This window comes from Triticum urartu, chromosome 6A (assembly GCF_056163025.1).
Source record: "Triticum urartu cultivar PI428250 chromosome 6A, HENAU_Tu73, whole genome shotgun sequence".
In the NCBI taxonomy this organism is placed as follows: Eukaryota; Viridiplantae; Streptophyta; class Magnoliopsida; order Poales; family Poaceae; genus Triticum; species Triticum urartu.
This window is the reverse complement of record NC_141878.1, coordinates 363,458,763-363,481,113: the sequence shown is the minus strand read 5'-3', so window position 1 is coordinate 363,481,113 and position 22,351 is coordinate 363,458,763. Positions and strand designations below refer to the sequence as shown.

The following is a 22,351-nucleotide window of genomic DNA, read 5'->3' as shown; positions in this document are numbered from 1 at the left end:
GACGCCGACGGCGTGCTCTGGGCGTCAAGCTCGATCCTGGTGCTCGGTAGGAGTGAGAGGCAGATACTTAGTGGGAAATGAATGGTGTCATGGCGCGGATCGATCGCAGCAAACGGCAGGGAAAAGGGTTGATCGAGGCGGCGGAAATCATGGACGGAGCCGGCCACTTGGATGGATCGCGAGCTCGATTTCGTCACGGTTAGTGCACGAATTATGACGAGTGGGACAGTAATAGAATGCTCACGTCATGTTGACCATGTCGGACCAGAGAGACAACTCTATTGATCAACGACGGAGGGGAGGAGGGGGGTGTCATGGGGGCGGCTGTGCTTCTCCCGCAGACCTGGCTGAGGTGCTGTGTCAGGGGTAAACTTGTCATTTCATGTGCCATTTAAGACCGCCAACTCAACAAATGGACGGAAGTGTTACATTAGAAATGAATTTTGAAGTCAGTGTTAGATAAAGAAGAAACATTTTTTCAGTGTCAAATATAGAATCTAAATTTTGGATAGTGTTAAATAAAGAGTTATCTCTTGTCTTCTTTGTGCGATGGAACAAAAAAAATGCACAACAGGACTAACATAATTATCTAATCTACACACATATGGTTTCTTCCTGGTTAGCATTCCTATAATGATAACATGAAAGCTTGAAACATTTTCTTGTCTATCACTCCCTCCGTTCCTAAATAATTGTCTTTCTAGCCATCTCAAATGGACTACAACATACGGATGTATGTAGACATGTTTTAGAGTGTAGATTCACTCATTTTGCTTTGTATGTAGTCACTTGTTGAAATCTCTAGAAAGACAATTATTTAGGAACGGAGGGAGTAGTTGACATGGGTAATAAAACATGAGATATAAACAACCAAAATGTTCCCTGAAAAAATGGCATCATTGTTGTTTGATCTATTGAGATGTACAATTACTGCTAAACTGTCGTTGAGAAGTATGTACAAACGACTTGCCATCTCTACTTATAAAAATTAAAGTTGATTGTGAGTTCACATGTGGGACCAACAACCTTTCAAAAAATATATAAATAAATATACTTTATTCATACGTGGGATCTATCTTAAATAAACAAATATATTACTTTCATGTGAGACCAACTTTTTATAAAAAGGCACAAATAACAAACACGAAAAGTGTGACTTCAACTCAAAATCAATCTTGGTTTTAGTCTCTCTTCCCGGCCTACTATGGTCAATTAAAAATTCTTTAACGCTGCATGTCTCTCACCATACTTACGCTATATTTTCTAATCATAAATCACACAACGGTCATAAAGGATACAAACGTTTGACCACCTACTAAGCCAATGGCTCTATGGCAACGCACGACCATCATGCTAGTGAGCATTAAAGTAGTCAGGGTGCATATATGGTAAAGTTGTAGCAATAGCAACCTCAAGTGCAATCCTTGAACGATCATCCCTCCAACTGAGAAAAGTGATGATAACATGATAACTATATTGGTCCTTCAACATTAATACAGTGTTATGACAACATCCCAGTGTAAGAGTAAATTGCATAGCGTCGACTTCTCTCAAACCTTAAATGGTATCATGTACCTATGATTTCCAGCCCTAAACCCTCCATGTATTTCTGTTGCCCCTCGTCTCCCTGCAATGTCGATCTCCTCCTCCTTCTCTAGTCTTAGCGGCAGCGGTGATGGCAACCCTTTCACCGATCTTCATGATGTTGCTCCTCCTATCAGCTTGCCAGCCATTGCGGCTACCCAACTCCTCTCCATCCGGTCTCACGTCCCCACGATCCTTGATTTCAAGGAGTCCAACTTCATCGTTTGGCAAACGCACTTCAACCTCACCTTTCGGAAGCTCGACCTCATCGATCACATCAACGTGACTCTTGGTGCATAACTCATGGTCCATCATGTCGAGTGGAGGCACATCAGCCAATGCATCATCTCTTGGCTCTACACCACCATCACCAATAACATCCCCGACATTATCATTCAGCATTTTCACACGACGGAACATGCTTGGTCCGTCCTCAACAATCTGTTCCTCGACAATCACCTCCAACATGCCATCTTCATGAAGCACGGATTCCATAACCTTGTGAATGGAAATATCAATAACACCACCTACTCGAGCCGCCTCAAATGCATTGCCGACACCCTTCGCGAGGTCGGCTCTCCTGTGAGCGATCAAGACATGCTGCTTACGCTCATCAACGGCCTCGATGATTTGTTCGGGCATTCGCTGCTCTCACCATCAACCATGCATGTCGGCCTTACCTTCCACAAAGCACAGTCCAATCTCCTCCAGGAGGAACAATGTCTCGCTCGTGGGTCTCAATACTGCAGCAGACCACCCTTACACCGAGGAACATTTGTCTGAAGGAAGTATCCCATGAGTTTCACCACATTTGTACGGTTGATTTGAGAAATTATAGTAACCTCGTTTATGAATACATGGGTTTCTCTTTATACTATTGGGGAACGTAGTAATTTCAAAAAAAATCCTACGCACACGCAAGATCATGGTGATGCACAGCAACGAGAGGGGAGAGTGTTGTCTACGTACCCACGCAGACCGACTGCGGAAGCGTTGACACAATGTAGAGGAAGTAGTCGTACGCCTTCCCGATCCGACCGATTCAAGCACCGTTACTCCGGCACCTCCGAGTTCTTAGCACACGTATAGCTCGATGACGATCCCCGGGCTCCGATCCAGCAAAGCGTCGGGGAGGAGTTCCGTCAGCACGACGGCGTGGTGACGATCTTGATGTTCTACCATCGCAGGGCTTCGCCTAAGCACTGCTACAATATGATCGAGGTGGAATATGATGGCAGGGGGCACCGCACACGGCTAAGGAACGATCTCAATGATCAACTTGTCTGTCTAGGGGTGCCCCCTGCCTCCGTATATAAAGGAGCCAAGGGGAGGGGGCCGGCCGGCCAAGGAGGGCGCGCCAAGGGAGTCCTACTCCCTCTGGGAGTAGGATTCCTCCCCCAATCCTAGTTGGAGTAGGATTCGCTGAGGGGGAAAGAGAGAGAGGGGGGCCGGCCACCTCTCCTTGTCCTAATAGGACTAGGGGAGGGGGGAGGCGCGCGGCCCATCTTGGGCTGCCCCTTCTCCTTTCCACTAAAGCCCATTAAGGCCCATACAGCTCCCGGGGGGTTCCGGTAACCTCCCGGTACTCCGGTAAAATACCGATTTCACCCGGAACACTTCCGATATCCAAAAATAGGCTTCCAATATATCAATCTTTATGTCTCGACCATTTCGAGACTCCTCGTCATGTCTGTGATCACATCCAGGACTCCGAACTAACTTCGGTACATCAAAATGCATAAACTCATAATAACTGTCATCATAACGTTAAGCGTGCGGACCCTACGGTTCGAGAACAATGTAGACATGACCGAGACACGTCTACGGTCAATAACCAATAGCGGGACCTGGATGCCCATATTGGCTCCTAGATATTCTACGAAGATCTTTATCGGTCAGACCGCATAACAACATACGTTGTTCCCTTTGTCATCGGTATGTTACTTGCCCGAGATTCGATCGTCGGTATCCAATACCTAGTTTAATCTCGTTACCGGCAAGTCTCTTTACTCGTTCCGTAATACATCATCTTGTAACTAACTCATTAGTTGTAATGCTTGCAAGGCTTTAAGTGATGTGCATTACCGAGAGGGCCCAGAGATACCTCTCCGACAATCGGAGTGACAAATCCTATTCTCGAAATACGCCAACCCAACATCTACCTTTGGAAACACCTGTAGAGCTCCTTTATAATCACCCAGTTACGTTGTGACGTTTGGTAGCACACAAAGTGTTCCTCCGGTAAATGGGAGTTGCATAATCTCATAGTCATAGGAACATGTATAAGTCATGAAGAAAGCAATAGCAACATACTAAACGATCGGGTGCTAAGCTAATGAAATGGGTCATGTCAATCAGATCATTCAACTAATGATGTGACCTCGTTAATCAAATAACAACACCTTGTTCATGGTTAGGAAACATAACCATCTTTGATCAACGAGCTAGTCAAGTAGAGGCATACTAGTGACACTAAGTTTGTCTATGTATTCACACATGTATTATGTTTCCGGTTAATACAATTCTAGCATGAATAATAAACATTTATCATGATATAAGGAAATAAATAGTAACTTTATTATTGCCTCTAGGGCATATTTCCTTCAGTCTCCCACTTGCACTAGAGTCAATAATCTAGATTACACAGTAATGATTCTAACACCCAAGGAGCCTTGGTGCTGATCATGTTTTGCTCGTGGAAGAGGCTTAGTCAACGGGTCTGCAACATTCAGATCCGTATGTATCTTGCAAATCTCTATGTCTCCCACCTAGACTAGATCCCGGATGGAATTGAAGCGTCTCTTGATGTGCTTGGTCCTCTTGTGAAATCTGGATTCCTTTGCCAAGGCAATTGCACCAGTATTGTCACAAAAGATTTTCATTGGACCTGATGCACTAGGTATGACACCTAGATCGGATATGAACTCCTTCATCCAGACTCCTTCGTTCGCTGCTTCCGAAGCAGTTATGTACTCCGCTTCACATGTAGATCCCGCTACGACGCTTTGTTTAGAACTGCACCAACTGACAGCTCCACCGTTTAATGTAAACACGTATCCGGTTTGCGATTTAGAATCGTCCGGATCAGTGTCAAAGCTTGCATCAATGTAACCTTTTACGGTGAGCTCTTTGTCACCTCCACATATGAGAAACATATCCTTAGTCCTTTTCAGGTATTTCAGGATGTTCTTGACCGCTGTCTAGTGATCCACTCCTGGATTACTTTGGTACCTCCCTGCTAAACTTATAGCAAGGCACACATCAGGTCTGGTACACAGCATTGCATACATGATAGAGTCTATGGCTGAAGCATAGGGAACATCTTTCATTTTCTCTCTATCTTCTGCAGTGGTCGGGCATTGAGTCTGACTCAACTTCACACCTTGTAACACAGGCAAGAACCCTTTCTTTGCTTGATCCATTTTGAACTTCTTCAAAATCTTGTCAAGGTATGTGCTTTGTGAAAGTCCAATTAAGCGTCTTGATCTATCTCTATAGATCTTTATGCCTAATATGTAAGCAGCTTCACCGAGGTCTTTCATTGAAAAACTCTTATTCAAGTATCCCTTTATGCTATCCAGAAATTCTATATCATTTCCAATCAGTAATATGTCATCCACATATAATATCAGAAATGCTACAGAGCTCCCACTCACTTTCTTGTAAATACAGACTTCACCGAAAGTCTGTATAAAACCAAATGCTTTGGTCACACTATCAAAGCGTTTATTCCAACTCCGAGAGGCTTGCACCAGTCCATAAATGGATCGCTGGAGCTTGCACACTTTGTTAGCTCCCTTTGGATCGACAAAACCTTCTGGTTGCATCATATACAACTCTTCTTCCAGAAATCCATTCAGGAATGCAGTTTTGACATCCATCTGCCAAATTTCATAATCATAAAATGCGGCAATTGCTAACATGATTCGAACAGACTTAAGCATCACTACGGGTGAGAAGGTCTCATCGTAGTCAACCCGTTGAACTTGTCGAAAACCTTTTGCAACAAGTCGAGCTTTGTAGACAGTAACATTACCATCAGCGTCAGTCTTCTTCTTGGAGATCCATTTATTCTCAATTGCTTGCCGATCATCAGGCAAGTCAACCAAAGTCCATACTTTGTTCTCATACATGGATCCCATCTCAGATTTCATGGCTTCAAGCCACTTTGCGGAATCTGGGCTCACCATCGCTTCTTCATAGTTCGTAGGTTCATCATGATCTAGCAGCATGATTTCCAGAACAGGATTACCGTACCACTCTGGTGCGGATCTCGCTCTGGTTGATCTACGAGGTTCAGTAGTATCTTGTCCTGAAGTTTCATGATCATCATCATTAGCTTCCTCACTAATTGGTATAGGTGTCGCAGAAACAGTTTTCTGTGATGTACTACTTTCCAATAAGGGAGCAGGTACAGTTACCTCGTCAAGTTCTACTTTCCTCCCACTCACTTCTTTCGAGAGAAACTCCTTCTCTAGAAAGGATCCATTCTTAGCAACGAATGTCTTGCCTTCGGATCTGTGATAGAAGGTGTACCCAACAGTCTCCTTTGGGTATCCTATGAAGACACATTTCTCCGATTTGGGTTCGAGCTTATCAGGTTGAAGCTTTTTCACATAAGCATCGCAGCCCCAAACTTTAAGAAACGACAACTTTGGTTTCTTGCCAAACCACAGTTCATAAGGCGTCGTCTCAACGGATTTTGATGGTGCCCTATTTAACGTGAATGCGGCCGTCTCTAAAGCATAACCCCAAAACGATAGCGGTAAATCAGTAAGAGACATCATAGATCGCACCATATCTAGTAAAGTACGATTACGACGTTCGGACACACCATTACGCTGTGGTGTTCCGGGTGGCGTGAGTTGCGAAACTATTCCACAATTTTTCAAATGTACACCAAACTCGTAACTCAAATATTCTCCTCCACGATCAGATCGTAGAAACTTTATTTTCTTGTTACGATGATTTTCAACTTCACTCTGAAATTCTTTGAACTTTTCAAATGTTTCAGACTTATGTTTCATTAAGTAGATATACCCATATCTGCTTAAGTCATCTGTGAAGGTGAGAAAATAACGATATCCGCCACGAGCCTCAATATTCATCGGACCACATACATCTGTATGTATGATCTCCAACAAATCTGTTGCTCTCTCCATAGTACCGAAGAACGGTGTTTTAGTCATCTTGCCCATGAGGCACGGTTCGCAAGTACCAAGTGATTCATAATCAAGTGGTTCCAAAAGTCCATTAGTATGGAGTTTCTTCATGCGCTTTATACCGATATGACCTAAACGGCAGTGCCGCAAATAAGTTGCACTGTCATTATCAACTCTGCATCTTTTGGCTTCAACATTATGAATATGTGTGTTACTACTATCGAGATTCATCAAAAATAGACCACTCCTCAAAGGTGCATGACCATAAAAGATATTACTCATATAAATAAAACAACCATTATTCTCTGATTTAAATGAATAACCGTCTCGCATCAAACAAGATCCAGATATAATGTTCATGCTCAACGCTGGCACCAAATAACAATTATTTAGGTCTAATATTAATCCCGAAGGTAGACGTAGAGGTAGCGTGCCGACCGCGATCACATCGACTTTGGAACCGTTTCCCACGCGCATCGTCACCTCGTCCTTCGCCAGTGTTCGCTTAATCCGTAGTCCCTGTTTCGAGTTGCAAATATTAGCAACAGAACCAGTATCAAATACCCAGGTGCTACTGCGAGCTCTAGTAAGGTACACATCAATAACATGTATATCACATATACCTTTGTTCACCTTGCCATCCTTCTTATCCGCCAAATACTTGGGGCAGTTCCGCTTCCAGTGACCAGTCTGCTTGGAGTAGAAGCACTCAGTTTCAGGCTTAGGTCCAGACTTGGGTTTCTTCTCCTGAGCAGCAACTTGCTTGCTGTTCTTCTTGAAGTTCCCCTTCTTCTTCCCTTTGCCCTTTTTCTTGAAACTAGTGGTCTTGTTAACCATCAACACTTGATGCTCCTTCTTGATTTCTACCTCCGCAGCTTTCAGCATTGCGAAGAGCTCGGGAATAGTCTTGTTCATCCCTTGCATATTATAGTTCATCACGAAGCTCTTGTAGCTTGGTGGCAGTGATTGGAGAATTCTGTCAATGACGCAATCATCTGGAAGATTAACTCCCATCTGAATCAAGTGATTATTATACCCAGACATTTTGAGTATATGCTCACTGACAGAACTGTTCTCCTCCATCTTGCAGCTATAGAACTTATTGGAGACTTCATATCTCTCAATCCGGGCATTTGCTTGAAATATTAAATTCAACTCCTGGAACATCTCATATGCTCCATGACGTTCAAAACGTTGTTGAAGTCCCGATTCTAAGCCGTAAAGCATGGCGCACTGAACTATCGAGTAGTCATCAGCTTTGCTCTGCCAGACGTTCATAACATCTGGTGTTGCTCCAGCAGCAGGCCTGGCACCCAGCGGTGCTTCCAGGACGTAATTCTTCTGAGCAGCAATGATGATAATCCTCAAGTTACGGACCCAGTCCGTGTAATTACTACCATCATCTTTCAACTTTGCTTTCTCAAGGAACGCATTAAAATTCAACGGAACAACAGCACGAGCCATCTATCTACAATCAACATAAACAAGCAAGATACTATCAGGTACTAAGTTCATGATAAGTTTAAGTTCAATTAATCAAATTACTTAAGAACTCCCACTTAGATAGACATCCCTCTAATCCTCTAAGTGATCACGTGATCCAAATCAACTAAACCATAACCGATCATCACGTGAGATGGAGTAGTTTTCAATGGTGAACATCGTTATGTTGATCATATCTACTATATGATTCACGCTCGACCTTTCGGTCTCTGTGTTCCGAGGCCATATCTACATATGCTAGGCTCGTCAAGTTTAACCTGAGTATTCTGCGTGTGAAAAACTGGCTTGCACCCGTTGTAGATGGACGTAGAGCTTATCACACCCGATCATCACGTGGTGTCTGGGCACGACGAACTTTGGCAACGGTGCATACTCAGGGAGAACACTTCTTGATAATTTAGTGAGAGATCATCTTATAATGCTACCGTCAATCAAAGCAAGATAAGATGCATAAAAAGATAAACATCACATGCAATCAATATAAGTGATATGATATGGCCATCATCATCTTGTGCTTGTGATCTTCATCTCCGAAGCACCGTCATGATTACCATCATCACCGGCGCGACACCTTGATCTCCATCGTATCATCGTTGTCGTCTCGCCGATCTTATGCTTCCACGACTATCGCTACCGCTTAGTGATAAAGTAAAGCATTACATCGCGATTGCATTGCATACAATAAAGCGACAACCATATGGCTCCTCCCAGTTGCCGATAACTCGGTTACAAAACATGATCATCTCATACAATAAAATTCATCATCATGCCTTGACCATATCACATCACAACATGCCCTGCAAAAACAAGTTAGACGTCCTCTACTTTGTTGTTGCAAGTTTTACGTGGCTGCTACGGGCTTAAGCAAGAACCAATCTCACCTACGCATCAAAACCACAACGATAGTTTGTCAAATAGACTCCGTTTTAACCTTCGCAAGGACCGGGCGTAGCCACACTTGGTTCAACTAAAGTTGGAGAGACAGTCGCCCGCAAGCCACCTATGTGCAAAGCACGTCGGGGGAACTGGTCTCGCGTAAGCGTACGCGTAATGTTGGTCCGGGTCGTCTCGTCCAACAATACCGCCGAACCAAAGTATGACATGCTGGTAGGCAGTATGACTTATATCGCCCACAACTCACTTGTGTTCTACTCGTGCATATAACATCAAACCATAAAACCTAGGCTCGGATGCCACTGTTGGGGAACGTAGTAATTTCAAAAAATTTCCTACGCTCACGCAACATCATGGTGATGCACAACAACGAGAGGGGAGAGTGTTGTCTACGTACCCACTCATTAGTTGTAATGCTTGCAAGGCTTTAAGTGATGTGCATTACCGAGAGGGCCCAGAGATACCTCTCCGACAATCGGAGTGACAAATCCTAATCTCGAAATACGCCAACCCAACATCTACCTTTGGAGACACCTGTAGAGCTCCTTTATAATCACCCAGTTACGTTGTGATGTTTGGTAGCACACAAAGTGTTCCTCCGGTAAACGGGAGTTGCATAATCTCATAGTCATAGGAACATGTATAAGTCATGAAGAAAGCAATAGCAACATACTAAACGATTGGGTGCTAAGCTAATGAAATGGGTCATGTCAATTAGATCATTCAACTAATGATGTGACCTTGTTAATCAAATAACAACACCTTGTTCATGGTTAGGAAACATAACCATCTTTGATCAACGAGCTAGTCAAGTAGAGGCATACTAGTGACACTAAGTTTGTCTATGTATTCACACATGTATTATGTTTCCGGTTAATACAATTCTAGCATGAATAATAAACATTTATCGTGATATAAGGAAATAAATAATAACTTTATTATTGCCTCTAGGGCATATTTCCTTCATATACTACAATAGTATTTGATTTCTCGATGGCAACAACATGTAGGTCTAGAAGTTCTCTATGCATGACACCATGTCTGCCACCATCAACCTCAAGAGACTTGACAAAATAATTTCTGGCCTTCTCTACATACCCAAAGGTAAACATCGTTCCTTCCTTCCCTAATATATGCCTTTGATATTTACATACTACAATAGCAACCTATGATTTTGGTTGAATAACCGACGTGGGGGAGGGGAGGAGGCGTTCATGTATAGAGTAGTGTTAGGTTAGATGTAGTGCTAGGACTTCATGTGGGCATCTGGCTTTGTGCCATTTGCGAGTTGGTTTCTCACTCTTGCGTCTCTCCTCTATGGTGGAGGTCGGCTGTGGAGGATATGGATTGTGCAACAGGTCCTCAATAATCTCTATGGAGATCTAGTTTTGGTTGGTGCATCCCCCATCTAGCCCTCTTCTTCGACCTGCCGTGGTTGTGGCACAAGGGGAGGTGGATTTGTATCAAGTGATCTTTGATCTGGAGCTCAAGGGTGAGTTGAAGTTGGTTTTATGGTTCGTCTTCGGCTATCTTATATTGTTGCTCCAATCTCAGCAGCTGGAACCATGGATAAAAAAGTTCTCAAGTCTCAAATGGACCCTATGAGTGGCTAGGGTGGAACACTAGGCTAAGGTGGATTTGCCGAAGAAAATGACACCCCAATTTCAACCTCCATTGGGGAGACAATCTTCTCCTTGCAGATGTCAAGGATTTGGCCGAAGATCGTGGTAATAGCATCTCCAGCGAGGTCTTCTAGAGCATTATTAGGACTCAATTGCATTTTCGTCATATCATTTTGGGGTCATGTTTGATAAAGGGAGGATCATGTTGTAATTTTTATTTCCTCTGGGATTCTTTGTGCAGTGTTGTAACTCCTTTGATTTATTAATGCCATCCTTGTTAAAAAGGGTGAACCTGTGAATGTTACCGATTTGTGATGCCAACAAAATGTGACGACGCGACTTTAAATCTATGTCATAATCATCCAGCGCATCTCATGTAGCCACACACTCCACTTCAACCTTCCCTCTCCCTCTCGCTTGCTCTCACACATCTTTTTTGTGTCTCGTACCTCTCTTATTGTCGTTCACCTTGACAACCCCACAAACAACAACATGGATTAATCTTTCTCTTGCCATCCTCACTCACGCCCCCCCTCCCAAAATCACTGCACTGCTATGGCTCACACCTACTGGCCCCTCCAGCCAGGCGCCGCTACGGGGCAGTGTTGCGCTGTTGTAGGGAGCTGCAAGGCCGTCCGCCGACACTGCTGGCTAATCTACGCGGATGCCCTCCGATGTGGCTATAAGTAGGCCACGAGGCTTCTGCAACCGCTAGTCACGAATGTGGGACAACGAGCACCCATGCTGCGAACGGCCATCCCATGTTTGGGACGACGAGCGTCCGTGTTGAGACGATCTCGACCAATGTTGGGGATGGCGAGCGTTTGTGTTGGGACCGGCCGCGACCTGTGCTGGGACAGTGAGCACCCAGCTCTATAGCCGACAGTGACTCGTGCTGTGTTTCCTATGAGGACCTGTGCCGGCACGCTGGCCGTGACTCGTGCGAAGTCGCTCGTTGGATTTTTTTTTCTGCGCGCTCGTTGACTTCCTTTGTGCGCATGATGAGGAGAGGAATTTTTTCATGCGATGTCGTACAAGGTGCGAGACGACGGGAATGTTGATGCACCAGGACCGATCAAACGGCTACCCAACGGCCTGGAGGGGACCGATCGTGGGCGGGATCGGTCAGCCGACGCCTAGGTTGGGCCGAGGCTTTTCGAGTTTCGAGTTTCGAATCGGAGCCCGAGCCCCCGCCCCTCCCATCCCCAAAATTTCCGTCTCCCCCCCCTTTCCCTCTTCCCCCAATTCCCCGTCGGAGTAAAATCGCAAGCCCTCCCTCCCTCCCCTTCCCCCCTCCTCGCCGTGATGCCGGGGCCGGGGCGCCGCCTGCCCCCAGACGGCAGCGGGAGGCCGCCGCGCGTCGGCGGGACGCAGCCACTCCCCAAGACTATCGTGATCAAGCCGGTACTCCGCCTGCCGGCAGCGGAGGGAAGCCGCCCCGCGGCGGTGAGCCTCTCGATCGAGCCGCTGCTCCCGAGCCAGAGCCTGCACCCTTGGCTCCGTCCTTCCTCGCCGCTGGGGCGCCCCCTGCTCCCGCCCTCAAGACCTCGGATCCATCCTCCGCTGCCGCTGGGGCGGCCCGAGCTGCCGCGCGCCCTGCTCCCACCGTCGAGCCCTCCGCCCCGTCTTCCGTTGCTGGCGGGGAGACCCTCGCTCCCGTCGTCAAGCCCTCGGTCCTCTTCTCCGTTGCTGCTGGGGAGACCTTCCCTCCCGTCGTCAAGCCCTCAGCCCCCTCCTCCGTTGCCGCTGGGGAGCCACCAAGACTCGGAGATGCGGGCGGAGAAGGCGCGCCTAGGATGATCGAGCGAGCGCCAGAGGAGGAGAGCGCAGGACGCGGGGGCACGACGGGGAGGTCGCCCGCCCGGGAAGAAGCCAGGGCCAGCCGAGGCGACAAGCCCTTCTTTGGTTTGCTCTTCATCTTCGTCGACCACTTCGTCGAGGATGTGGTGAGAGTTTGGATATCTCCCATCCCCGTCTCTTTAATTCTGTTCTTGGAAAGTTGGAAGGGTGACACGAATTCAAGTTACTTTCAGGTTATACACCAGCTCAAATTTTGGTCTACTATATGAAAAATCTAGATACATGACGAGTAAACTGTGTGTAGTTTCTAAAGCTCCAACACTTTGTGCATTACAATCCTTTATTGTGAAAAGGCGTTCTGTTTATATGAGAGGAAGATAAACTAAGGGATTAGAATAATTATTTTAGACCGGGAATGATGATATGAAAGAGAATTAAGAAGCAAGATGTTAAGCTAATTACATATTTTAACACCACGAGCAATAACACTTTGTGTCTACTATATTTACGTTTGTGTAGGGACTTGACGATTATACTCAAATAATTGAAAGCTTGGGTGGCAAGGTTGGGACAGGAATCAACTACAACGAAGCCACACACATCGCTGTGAAAGTGAGTTTTTCTTACCTGCTTTTCTATTGTGCGTTCAGCTGTAGTCACTAGCGACGTATACTGCCTGAGAGGGGGAATTTATGCTATACTTGGGATAACCATTGAACTAATTTTTTTTAACATAAGAAGCACCTGACTGCAGCTAGAATTTCAGAGTTTCACATTTCACAGCTTAGAATTCCTGTAATGACCAATTATTCTGTCTACACAGTTAAATGACCTTCGTTTCAACTTGGTGATACATTGATCTCATTCTTTTATGAGCTGTTAATATGCACAAGTTGTTACATTTTTATTTAGTCTCCTGTTGATACTTGGAAAATAGTAGTATGTGTTAGTAATTTTCAGCTTGACACAGTAGTTTTCAGTAAACATAAACTAAAATATACTTTTTACTAAAGAAGAATAACTCGCATTTAGCTTAGTACTACTGTGTTGTTATGAAGCTTTAGGCTAGACCCAACTGAGCTGAATCCCCAAATATTTGCCTTACTACTTTAATCATTTATTGTCTTTCTTGTCCACATAGGGTCAGGTACCACCAGGGGCCAGAATATTCTGGGAAGCAGATGGGAAGACAGTCACTACCACTGCTTGGATTGAGAATTGCTTCAACATGAGGAAGTTATTAACGAATCCATGTAAAGATAGCAGCGAAAGCCTGCTCCCTTCTCCTGATATGACACCCCTGGCAACGATTAAGTCAAGGTACTAACTTATACCTCAAAAATTGTTTAAGTGTTTGTGACTGGGATATGTATTGTAGCTCCAACCTTCATACCTCAAAGTGTGGATCGGAGGGAGTAAAGTTGGTTTTGGATCTTCTCTGCTGTGTGGATCATCTCTAGAACTAGCAGTTATAATTCTACAGATTGTAACTCCAGTTCACTGCTGCATCGCAAAGATTTGTTCCTTATTTCTCTAGAACTAGCAGTTATTGTTCTAAACTACTAGAGTTACACTGTGATTTGAATGTAAATTCTACTTATGGTGAACTGGAGCTACATTCTTTTTCTTTTACTTGTCTTTGGAGTCATCCATGAATTACAAACTGGAGTTCGTTTCCCCTCTAATTTATAGTTCGTTTTAATTGTATTTGCAGCCCATCAAAGTTAGTAATTTGTAAAGAAAAAATCTTGATGCAGTGAACTTTTAGTGGATAGCATCATGTTTTTACAGTCATATCCCACCAAAGCCACAGTCCTTTACTGGGTGTATTTTTAGTTAATCAAATTTAAGACTACCAATAGCAGTGCTCTTGTATGTATTTGGAGTTATGGAGAACTTGTAGTTTCATGTAATATTTATCCTCAGACTGTAATAATTGCAGTTCTGAAGAAACTAGTAATTACACTGCCGAATGGCTGCTTTATTTTTAGTGTCTAATGACTGTAATTACAGTTCTGAAGAACTAGATTCTAGTTCCATGTTTTGTGACTGCTTTTTACAGTAGTTTTAGCCTGATGATTGACTGATCAGTGTTCTGACATCCCGGGGCGATCGATGGAGCTTTTAGCCTGATGATGTTTATTTAGTGACTGAATGATATGATTTGTTCCTTTATTTCAGGAACTGCTAATCTGATAGCAAAATATCAAGCAAGAACTGCTCGCCTAGTAACAAAAGAACCAGCAAGAAAGATGAAGAGCTCAGGATATCGCAATCAAGAAGAAAGATGCTGAAATTTCCCACTCCCGACCCACCAAGAGTCCCCAGTCTCCCAACTGGTCTGTATCATTCTATCTTGGTCTGTGAGTCTGCTAGTGGGTGGTCTGAATCGCTGTATGATCATGCCCTTCGATTTAAGCTACACCACAACACATTACTTCCAGGCTTCACCACTGAGTCCAAATTGTCTAAGATATCTACAAAGGTCGCTGTAGGTGGCTCGTATAGTAAATTGGCTGGGTTGCATGGCAAAGGGAAGTCGCTTGGGGGTAATTTCAGCTCAAGAAACTTCATCATATACAAAGACGATTCCATTAAGCTCCTTTTCAGCGAGGACCAGCTTGTTGACTATTCTGATGCCGAAGGTGACAAGGACTATGCTAGTTTTGTGAAAATGATAACGGACGAAGTTTTCCATAAGCAGCCCTTGCCTGTAGATATGATTGAATGGCTTCGAGTCATCTCACAGGGCGTAGCAGTCTGCAGTCCCAACATCTTAGCACATCACATATATCTGATGGAGCCTTTTCAAGCATATGGCACATTCGTAGTGATGTACCAGTTGTTCAGCAGCATTGAAAGTACGAAGGGGTGGAGTGCTTTGTCAGCATCTTTGTCTCACTTTGATGGCTGGTCATTACCAAGATGCAAAATGCTCCTGAAGACATATTACTATCTTGATAAGAATGGGAACCGTGTCTTCTATGAGTACGATGTAAGAGGACTCCTCAGGCTCATCTGGAACAGCTCGAAGCATCAGTCGAGGCGTGATCTTCAGTTTTTTGTTCAGATGGTCATGAAAGATTATCCAAGGTTACTGTGTGATCTGCAGGGGGCATTGTATGATGGAGGTTACCTAAGTCATCTGCAGCTGAACTGCCGCTAGTAGTAGTGGTTGGTAAATGTCTTTGTTTGTACACTATACAGTCTCTGTTTGTACATGTTACAGTTGGTTTTACCACAAACAGTAAAGCTCAACATTGGTGTAAATTGTTTCCTTGGAAACCATGCTCAATGTGCATGGCCAATTACTTTTCTCAGGAGCATGTTTGGTATGTTGGGAACAGTTTTATTTGGAACGGGTGCATTGCTTGGCCAGACATTCTTCCAGGATTGTTTTTATTGGTAGCTCATCTTGTCATCACTCTGCGCTTACTATATTTATTTGTGTGTGATCCCATGTGATGACACTACGTGCCTTATGTGAGCTGCTTGATGATAACATGGAACTACTCGTGCTTGTACCGGTTTATATATATAATGTAGCTGACTTGTGTGGTATTCAGTTAAGTTTAGGTGTTCTGTACATGTAAATTCAGTTAAAGTTGCTCCTGCATGTGGTAGTTGCTAAAGGGCCACAGCATGTAGAAGGCATCTCTAGCTGATCCAGGATGGTGCCATTGAACAATTGGGGTTGTGAACTGCAGTTAAGTTTGGTGTCCCATTCATAAGCCAGTGGCTATTTTAAGCAAGGGAAAGGGTAATGTGTTTGTGAGATGAGGTTGAAAACTGAATAAATTTGCATATCTGTTGCAGATGTTGTCTGTGGATTTTGTTTGGGCGATCGATCCAGTGTTCGAGGCGTGGGCCGGTCTGTTTAGCGTTTCAGCGATCCCGTTTTTGGAACCTTCTATGGTGTGTCTAGCCGGTTTCTTTTTTACGGTTTTAGGAGCCTTCTAGGAGGTTCCTGAACTGGGTTTCATTTTTTCTTTTCCTTCCCCCTTTTTTTTTCTATTTTATTTTATTTCCTTTTTTCATTCCTTTCATATTTCTATTTTTTACAATTTATTTTTTGTATTTCAACAAATGTTCTGAAATTTTAAAAATGTTCGCATTTTTCAAGTTTTGTTCACTTTTTTAGAGGATGTTCCTATTTTTCAATTTTGTTCAGAAATTCCAAAAAAGTATAGAATTTCAAATTTTGTTTGCATCTTTTGAAAAAATGTTTGAAAATTCTAAAACGTTTGAATGTCAAAAAATCTTCGCATTTTAAAATTTGTTCACAAACTAAAAAAATGTTCAAGAACTTCAAAACAAACGATCCCATTTATAAAATTTGTTCTCCCATTAAAGAAATGTTCATGATTCAAAATTTGTTCACAAATTCAAAAAATATCTCATTTTTAAATTTTATTCACAAATTCAAAAATGTTCTAGAAATTCAAAAAATGTTCCTATTTTCCGTCTTTGTTTTCAAATTCAAAAAATACTACCGTTTTGGGTTCACAAATTTTAAAAAGTTCATGTTAAAAAATTTGCAAATTCAAAAAATGTTTTGAGTTTTTGTAAAATTATTCATAATTTTTAAAAATGGTCATGTTTTTTAAAAACTTGTTTTTCAAAAACTGTTTTGAGTTTTAAAAAAAATGTTTTCTGCCTAATTAAGTAATTGTCTTCCTAATTGAAAAATAGCTACTTCTAGTTATATTTAGGCCTAATTAACAGCCTCATTATTAATGAATCAATTTTCGAATTTATTCGGTGCGAATAAATCCCTATTTAACTGGATCTAATTAATTGCACATGTAATTAACTGCTTATCAAATTAATTGCATTAATGTGTTCATTTTTATTTAGCCGAAATGGAGGCGATGCTACCAACTCACCATGACGTACAACTCTGTGTTGATTCTGATAGTATATCGAGTACAAAATAATAGGTTAGTCAGAGAAGAATGAAATAGGAAAAAATGAAACCAAAAAACGAAACATAAAAAAATGAAAAATAAATAACACGGGCACACATCAAATGTGTCGGGCAACTTTGCTTATAGTTGATGTTTTGGTAAGTTTTGATTTGATTTGGTTATGAGTAGTAGAAGTCAATGAAAGTTTGAGTTTAGTTGAGATTTTCTTAAGATTTCATTTGAATGAGTTAATGGATGACGTTGTTTTGGGAAAGTGTCGATTTGATTGAGTTAATGCACACGTCAAATGTGCCAGGCAACTTTGATTATAGTTGATGTTTTGATAAGTTTTGATTTGATTTGGTTATGAGTAGTAGAAGGCAATGAAAGTTTGGATTTAGATGAGATTTTCTTAAGATTTGATTTGAATGTGTTAATGCATGACATTGTTTTGGGAAAGTGCCGATTTCATTGAGTTAATGCACACGTGAAATTTGCCGGCCCAAATTGGTTGCTCTTGGTTGCTAAAGGTCGCCTGTAAGACGCTCGCGAACGTAATATATGATTGGTGAGACCTGAGGTGAGACTACCAACTTCCCCTTTAGAAGTATAGAGATGATGCATAATTTATAGTTGAACTATAAGTTTGTAACATAGGAACAGTCCTTTGGCACGGATAAGAATAAACGAATGCATATTTAGATTTCTACCGAAATAGGCTTACGCCCCGCTATATTGATATAGCAACCACCCGATACAACATTCCGAACCACGCTGGGGCAAACAGCACAAGCACGCCCAAAAGAAAAAAAACAAGAGAAAATAAGAGAAGAAATGCCAACAACGCCGGATCAACGAAAGCTATGGCACACCGCGATCGCTGCGCCCACCGAAGATAACCACCATGCTCCAAAGCCACCAAGTTGCCGTGTACCAAGCACCACCTTCAAGAAGGAATGCGACGATGACGACCCTACTGCCCGGACGAATCCTAGGATTTCTCCCGGTTCACGGAGGGTAGAGGGGGGGAGAGGGTCACCCGACGCCCTTCAAGAAGGATGGCGGCGCCCGCAGGCGTCACCTTGTTGGTGCCGGCAACCCGACATGGATTTCTCCCGACCTCTCGCGCCCACCACCCAGGACCAACCTTCGGCTCCACCACACCCGCCGCCCACCAACATGCGCCAACGGTCACGAGGACACCACCGTCATCTCACCACGGCCAACGAAGCGAGGCCGGCCGGATCCACACGAGACACCCGAAGACAAGGACTGACAGCACCGTAGCCACGAGGGAGGGAACAACCTCCACCGGCGTAGGCGGTAGCAGACCGGGCACAGCAGCAGAGGCACACCAGACGCCCTGTCCGGCCAGGCCCAGCGTGGGCCCGTGAAGCTCCGCCGCCGTGCTGCAGCAGTCGCGGCACAGCAGCCGCCGTCCCTATCGCGAGGAGCTCGCCGGAAACCACCGAAGAACAGCCCACTGCAGCCACCCAGCAGGCCCGCCCCGACCCAGATCGGGCCCGTAGGGCCTAGATCTGGGCCAGCCGGGCGCCGCCGGCCGCCGCAAGCCATGGGCCGTCACCGCCGCCAAGGGGCAACGCCTCCGCACCGCCGCCGTCCAGATCTGCGCCGGAACGCCGCCGGCCGAAGGGCTCCGCCGCCAGGACCGCCCGCCCGAGCCGGGGTCCAGCGACGGGGGAAGAAGGAGGGCCGCCACCGCCAGACTGCGGGGCATCGCGCGGGCAACGCCCGGCCGCGCCCGCCGGCGGCAGCGGCGAGGGGGAAGGGGGGCGGGGACTCGCGGGGAGGGGCGGGGGGGGGGGGGGGGGTGGGGAACCGCCCCGGTCGCCTCGCTCGGGGAGGGCGACGCCGGGGGCACGAGGGACTTCTTTTTTCTCTTATGATTATTTTGATTTAGATTTCTATAATGGAGAATGTAAAGTGCAATGACCAAGAAAATGCATATATTTAGATAATGGAGAGAACCAAAAGAATTAGATAATTGATACCACGCCGACCTTCATGGAGGTAGAAGGCTTGGCGGGGGAAGGCTTATGGTGCCAAAGGCTCGTCTTTCGAATTATACTCCCTCCGTTTCTAAATATAAGTCTTTCTAAAGATTCCACTGCGGATTATATACGGAGTAAAATGAGTGAATCTATACTCTAAAGTACGTCTATATATAACCGTACGTAGTCCGCATTAAAATCTCTATAAAAGACTTATATTTAGGAACGGAGAGAGTATATATTTATATTAACATATTACCCTTTGTGAAGAAAAGTTGAACAAGAGACTTGTCAGATTGTTCGCACAGGGAAGAAACACCTGGGGTGCTGGAGGCCGGCACCTGTTGACCGCAGCTAGCCAAGTGTAGATTTTGCTGCCAGAGGTTTGGGGGTGCCTGAACCATATCGATACCATAGAAGGGGGTGTTGCACGACGATTTGAGCGAGTGAGAGATATCTCTGTCCCATCTTCCTTGGGCCAGAGGCTCTGATCTTCAATCACCAGCAATCTGAGAGCAGAACGCCTGAAACAAGCCTGCTTGTGATAAGTACATCTATACTTATAGGTTATCCGATCCATCAGTACTGGAATCAGCATTACTAACTGACTTTAGATGCAACAGGAATTAGTACTCTGACAGAGTGACCATAAAAACTAAGAATTTAGACCTTCAAAAAAAAACTAAGAATATAGCTCATATAACCAACGTTTGAACAAATGTGCTTTGAGAATTTCCAAGCTGTAATACCAGATAACACAATTCATGGATGTCAGATACAGAGACTATGAAACTGAATCCATATAATACTGAACTTACCCTTATGAGGATGGATCAATCTGAATATCCAGGGAAACACAGACCAATAATAGTATGTTCTTATATCAGTAAAAACTGAAGGCGGCGTGGGGGGTCAATTACAACATGGAAAGTAAACCAAGGCAGCCATCGTATTTACACCCTCTGTCCACTAATGTAAGACGTTTTGGCCAAAACGTCTTACATTAGTGAAGAGAGGTAATAGTTGGCAAATGAAGGACAACAACCACATCATCAAAATAAACTACTACTAGTAACTCTGTATGTACGTGTGCGTGCATGCACACTCGTGCTAAAGAAACTAAATAACTGCACACTGAACCTGCTATAGGGTCCATCAACACGGTCGTTTCTTCTCTTTCGTGTAACGTTTAACACCTACATGGATAGACTGAACAAAATAAGACAACTACAGCATTTTAGAGTACACCAATATTACCAACTGAATGACAAAAGCTACTACTTTCATGTACCCATTTGTCATACTAACAATAGAACACACAAATGAGATTGTTACTTTTGTCTATACAGATTATCTGCAGCAAGGGATTCAATGTTATTTTAATGCATAAGAAGCTGAATAGACTTATTTGTAGAGCCAGTGCCATTTCTCTTCCTACACTACTGCCTTGATTTTTACGAATATAAACTTGGTAATCACCAAATATACACTGAAAATATATAGAGAAAAAAGAACTATTAAATAATTGGAGGCATCAAGCATCAGAGAGGAAAACAGATATGAGTAATTAGTACAAAGTTTTTCTTTTTGGTGAAAAACGAATTTTAATTCTCAATCCCTGACTCCAAACTATGTTCAAAACCATGTTCACCCCAATTATAAAGAACTTCAACTGTAATTGTCGAACAAAATTGTTGGGCTGTATATGTGTGAATCTGGCCCACATGGCCCATGTAAACCAGTATATGTATTGTACAGACTAGAGAGGAAGAGAGTTATCCAGAAATTTCCCAAACCCACCACACTTCATGGTGTCAGAGCACAGGCGGGAGGCGACGCTGGGTTCTGTAGGTCGCCGGCGGTGAATCGGCAGCGTGGGGCGGAGCTCCGGGCACCCAGGGTGGTTGTTGGCGCGCGTGTGCTGCGCGGGGCACTGGAGGCGGGACCGGCGGCGGTAGAGGCGCGCTTGGAGAGGGCCGGCGGGCGCGGCTGCGTGCGAGCGCGCGGGCTGCCTGCGGAGCGCCTGGAGGGGATTGGAGGCTACAGGCGGCACTGCTCTCTCCCGTGAAGAGGTGCGCGCGCGCGAAGTGCTCCTGGTGCTGCGGGTGCTACTGTGTGTGGCAGAGGGCAGAGGAAGGAGGCGGCTGCGCCAGGGGAGAGGCCAAGTACTGGCTGGTTTGCTGCTTGTGCGGCTGGCTTGCTGCTGCTGGAGAAAGACTGAGAACAGTCTGCAGTTGTTGCTGCTTGCAAGTGCTGCTGCTGACTCTGTTGCTGGTGGTGGTGTACTACAGTGGAGTTAGCAGAGAAGAGGAGGTAAGAGCTCCTGGATTGATTTGGTGCTGCTGTGTGAGGGGCTGCTAGATAGCGTACTGAGGAAGAAGGAAAGTTCTTGCCTGCTGTGATTGAGGCAAGACATGGGAGAAAATCAGGGACTCGAGAAGGCAATTGAAAAATTGGCTGAGCTCCTAACAGCCAAGGTAGGAGCTGCAGCATCTCTAAATAATGCAATTGTTCCTCACATTGAGCCAATTCAGAAAATTGACTTGATGCCAAATGAAATTAAGCTGGAAGGTGTTAAGAATTATTTGAGCTGGTCAAGAAGGGCGCTACTCATCTTGAGGACTAAAGGGCTTGAGGGCTTTGTCAGTGGTGAGGCAGAGGAGCCAGGAGACAAGAAAACTTCAGAATGGAGGATATGGAGCAGTACCAACTCTTTGATAGTGGCATGGTTGTTGAACTCCTTGTCTCCACCATTGCTGCAACTGTTGAGACTATCTCAACTGCTACTGAGGTATGGAAAACCCTCTCAAAAGTGTACTCAGGTGAAGGGAATGTGATGTTAATAGCTGAAACAGAGGAGAGAGTTG

At 44.5% G+C, this 22,351-nt stretch overlaps 1 protein-coding gene across 1 annotated transcript; it reads left to right on the top strand.

Moving 5' to 3' along the window:
• The first annotated feature begins 11,791 nt into the window (after positions 1-11,791).
• LOC125515973 (uncharacterized) lies at positions 11,792-14,889 on the top strand. The gene is made up of 5 exons (XM_048681450.2): positions 11,792-11,803; positions 11,947-12,711; positions 13,085-13,177; positions 13,707-13,885; positions 14,747-14,889. Exons 1-5 carry the CDS (start codon positions 11,792-11,794, stop codon positions 14,754-14,756), a joined length of 1,059 nt encoding a protein of 352 aa, XP_048537407.2. The 3' UTR covers positions 14,757-14,889.
• Positions 14,890-22,351: the final 7,462 nt, after the last annotated feature.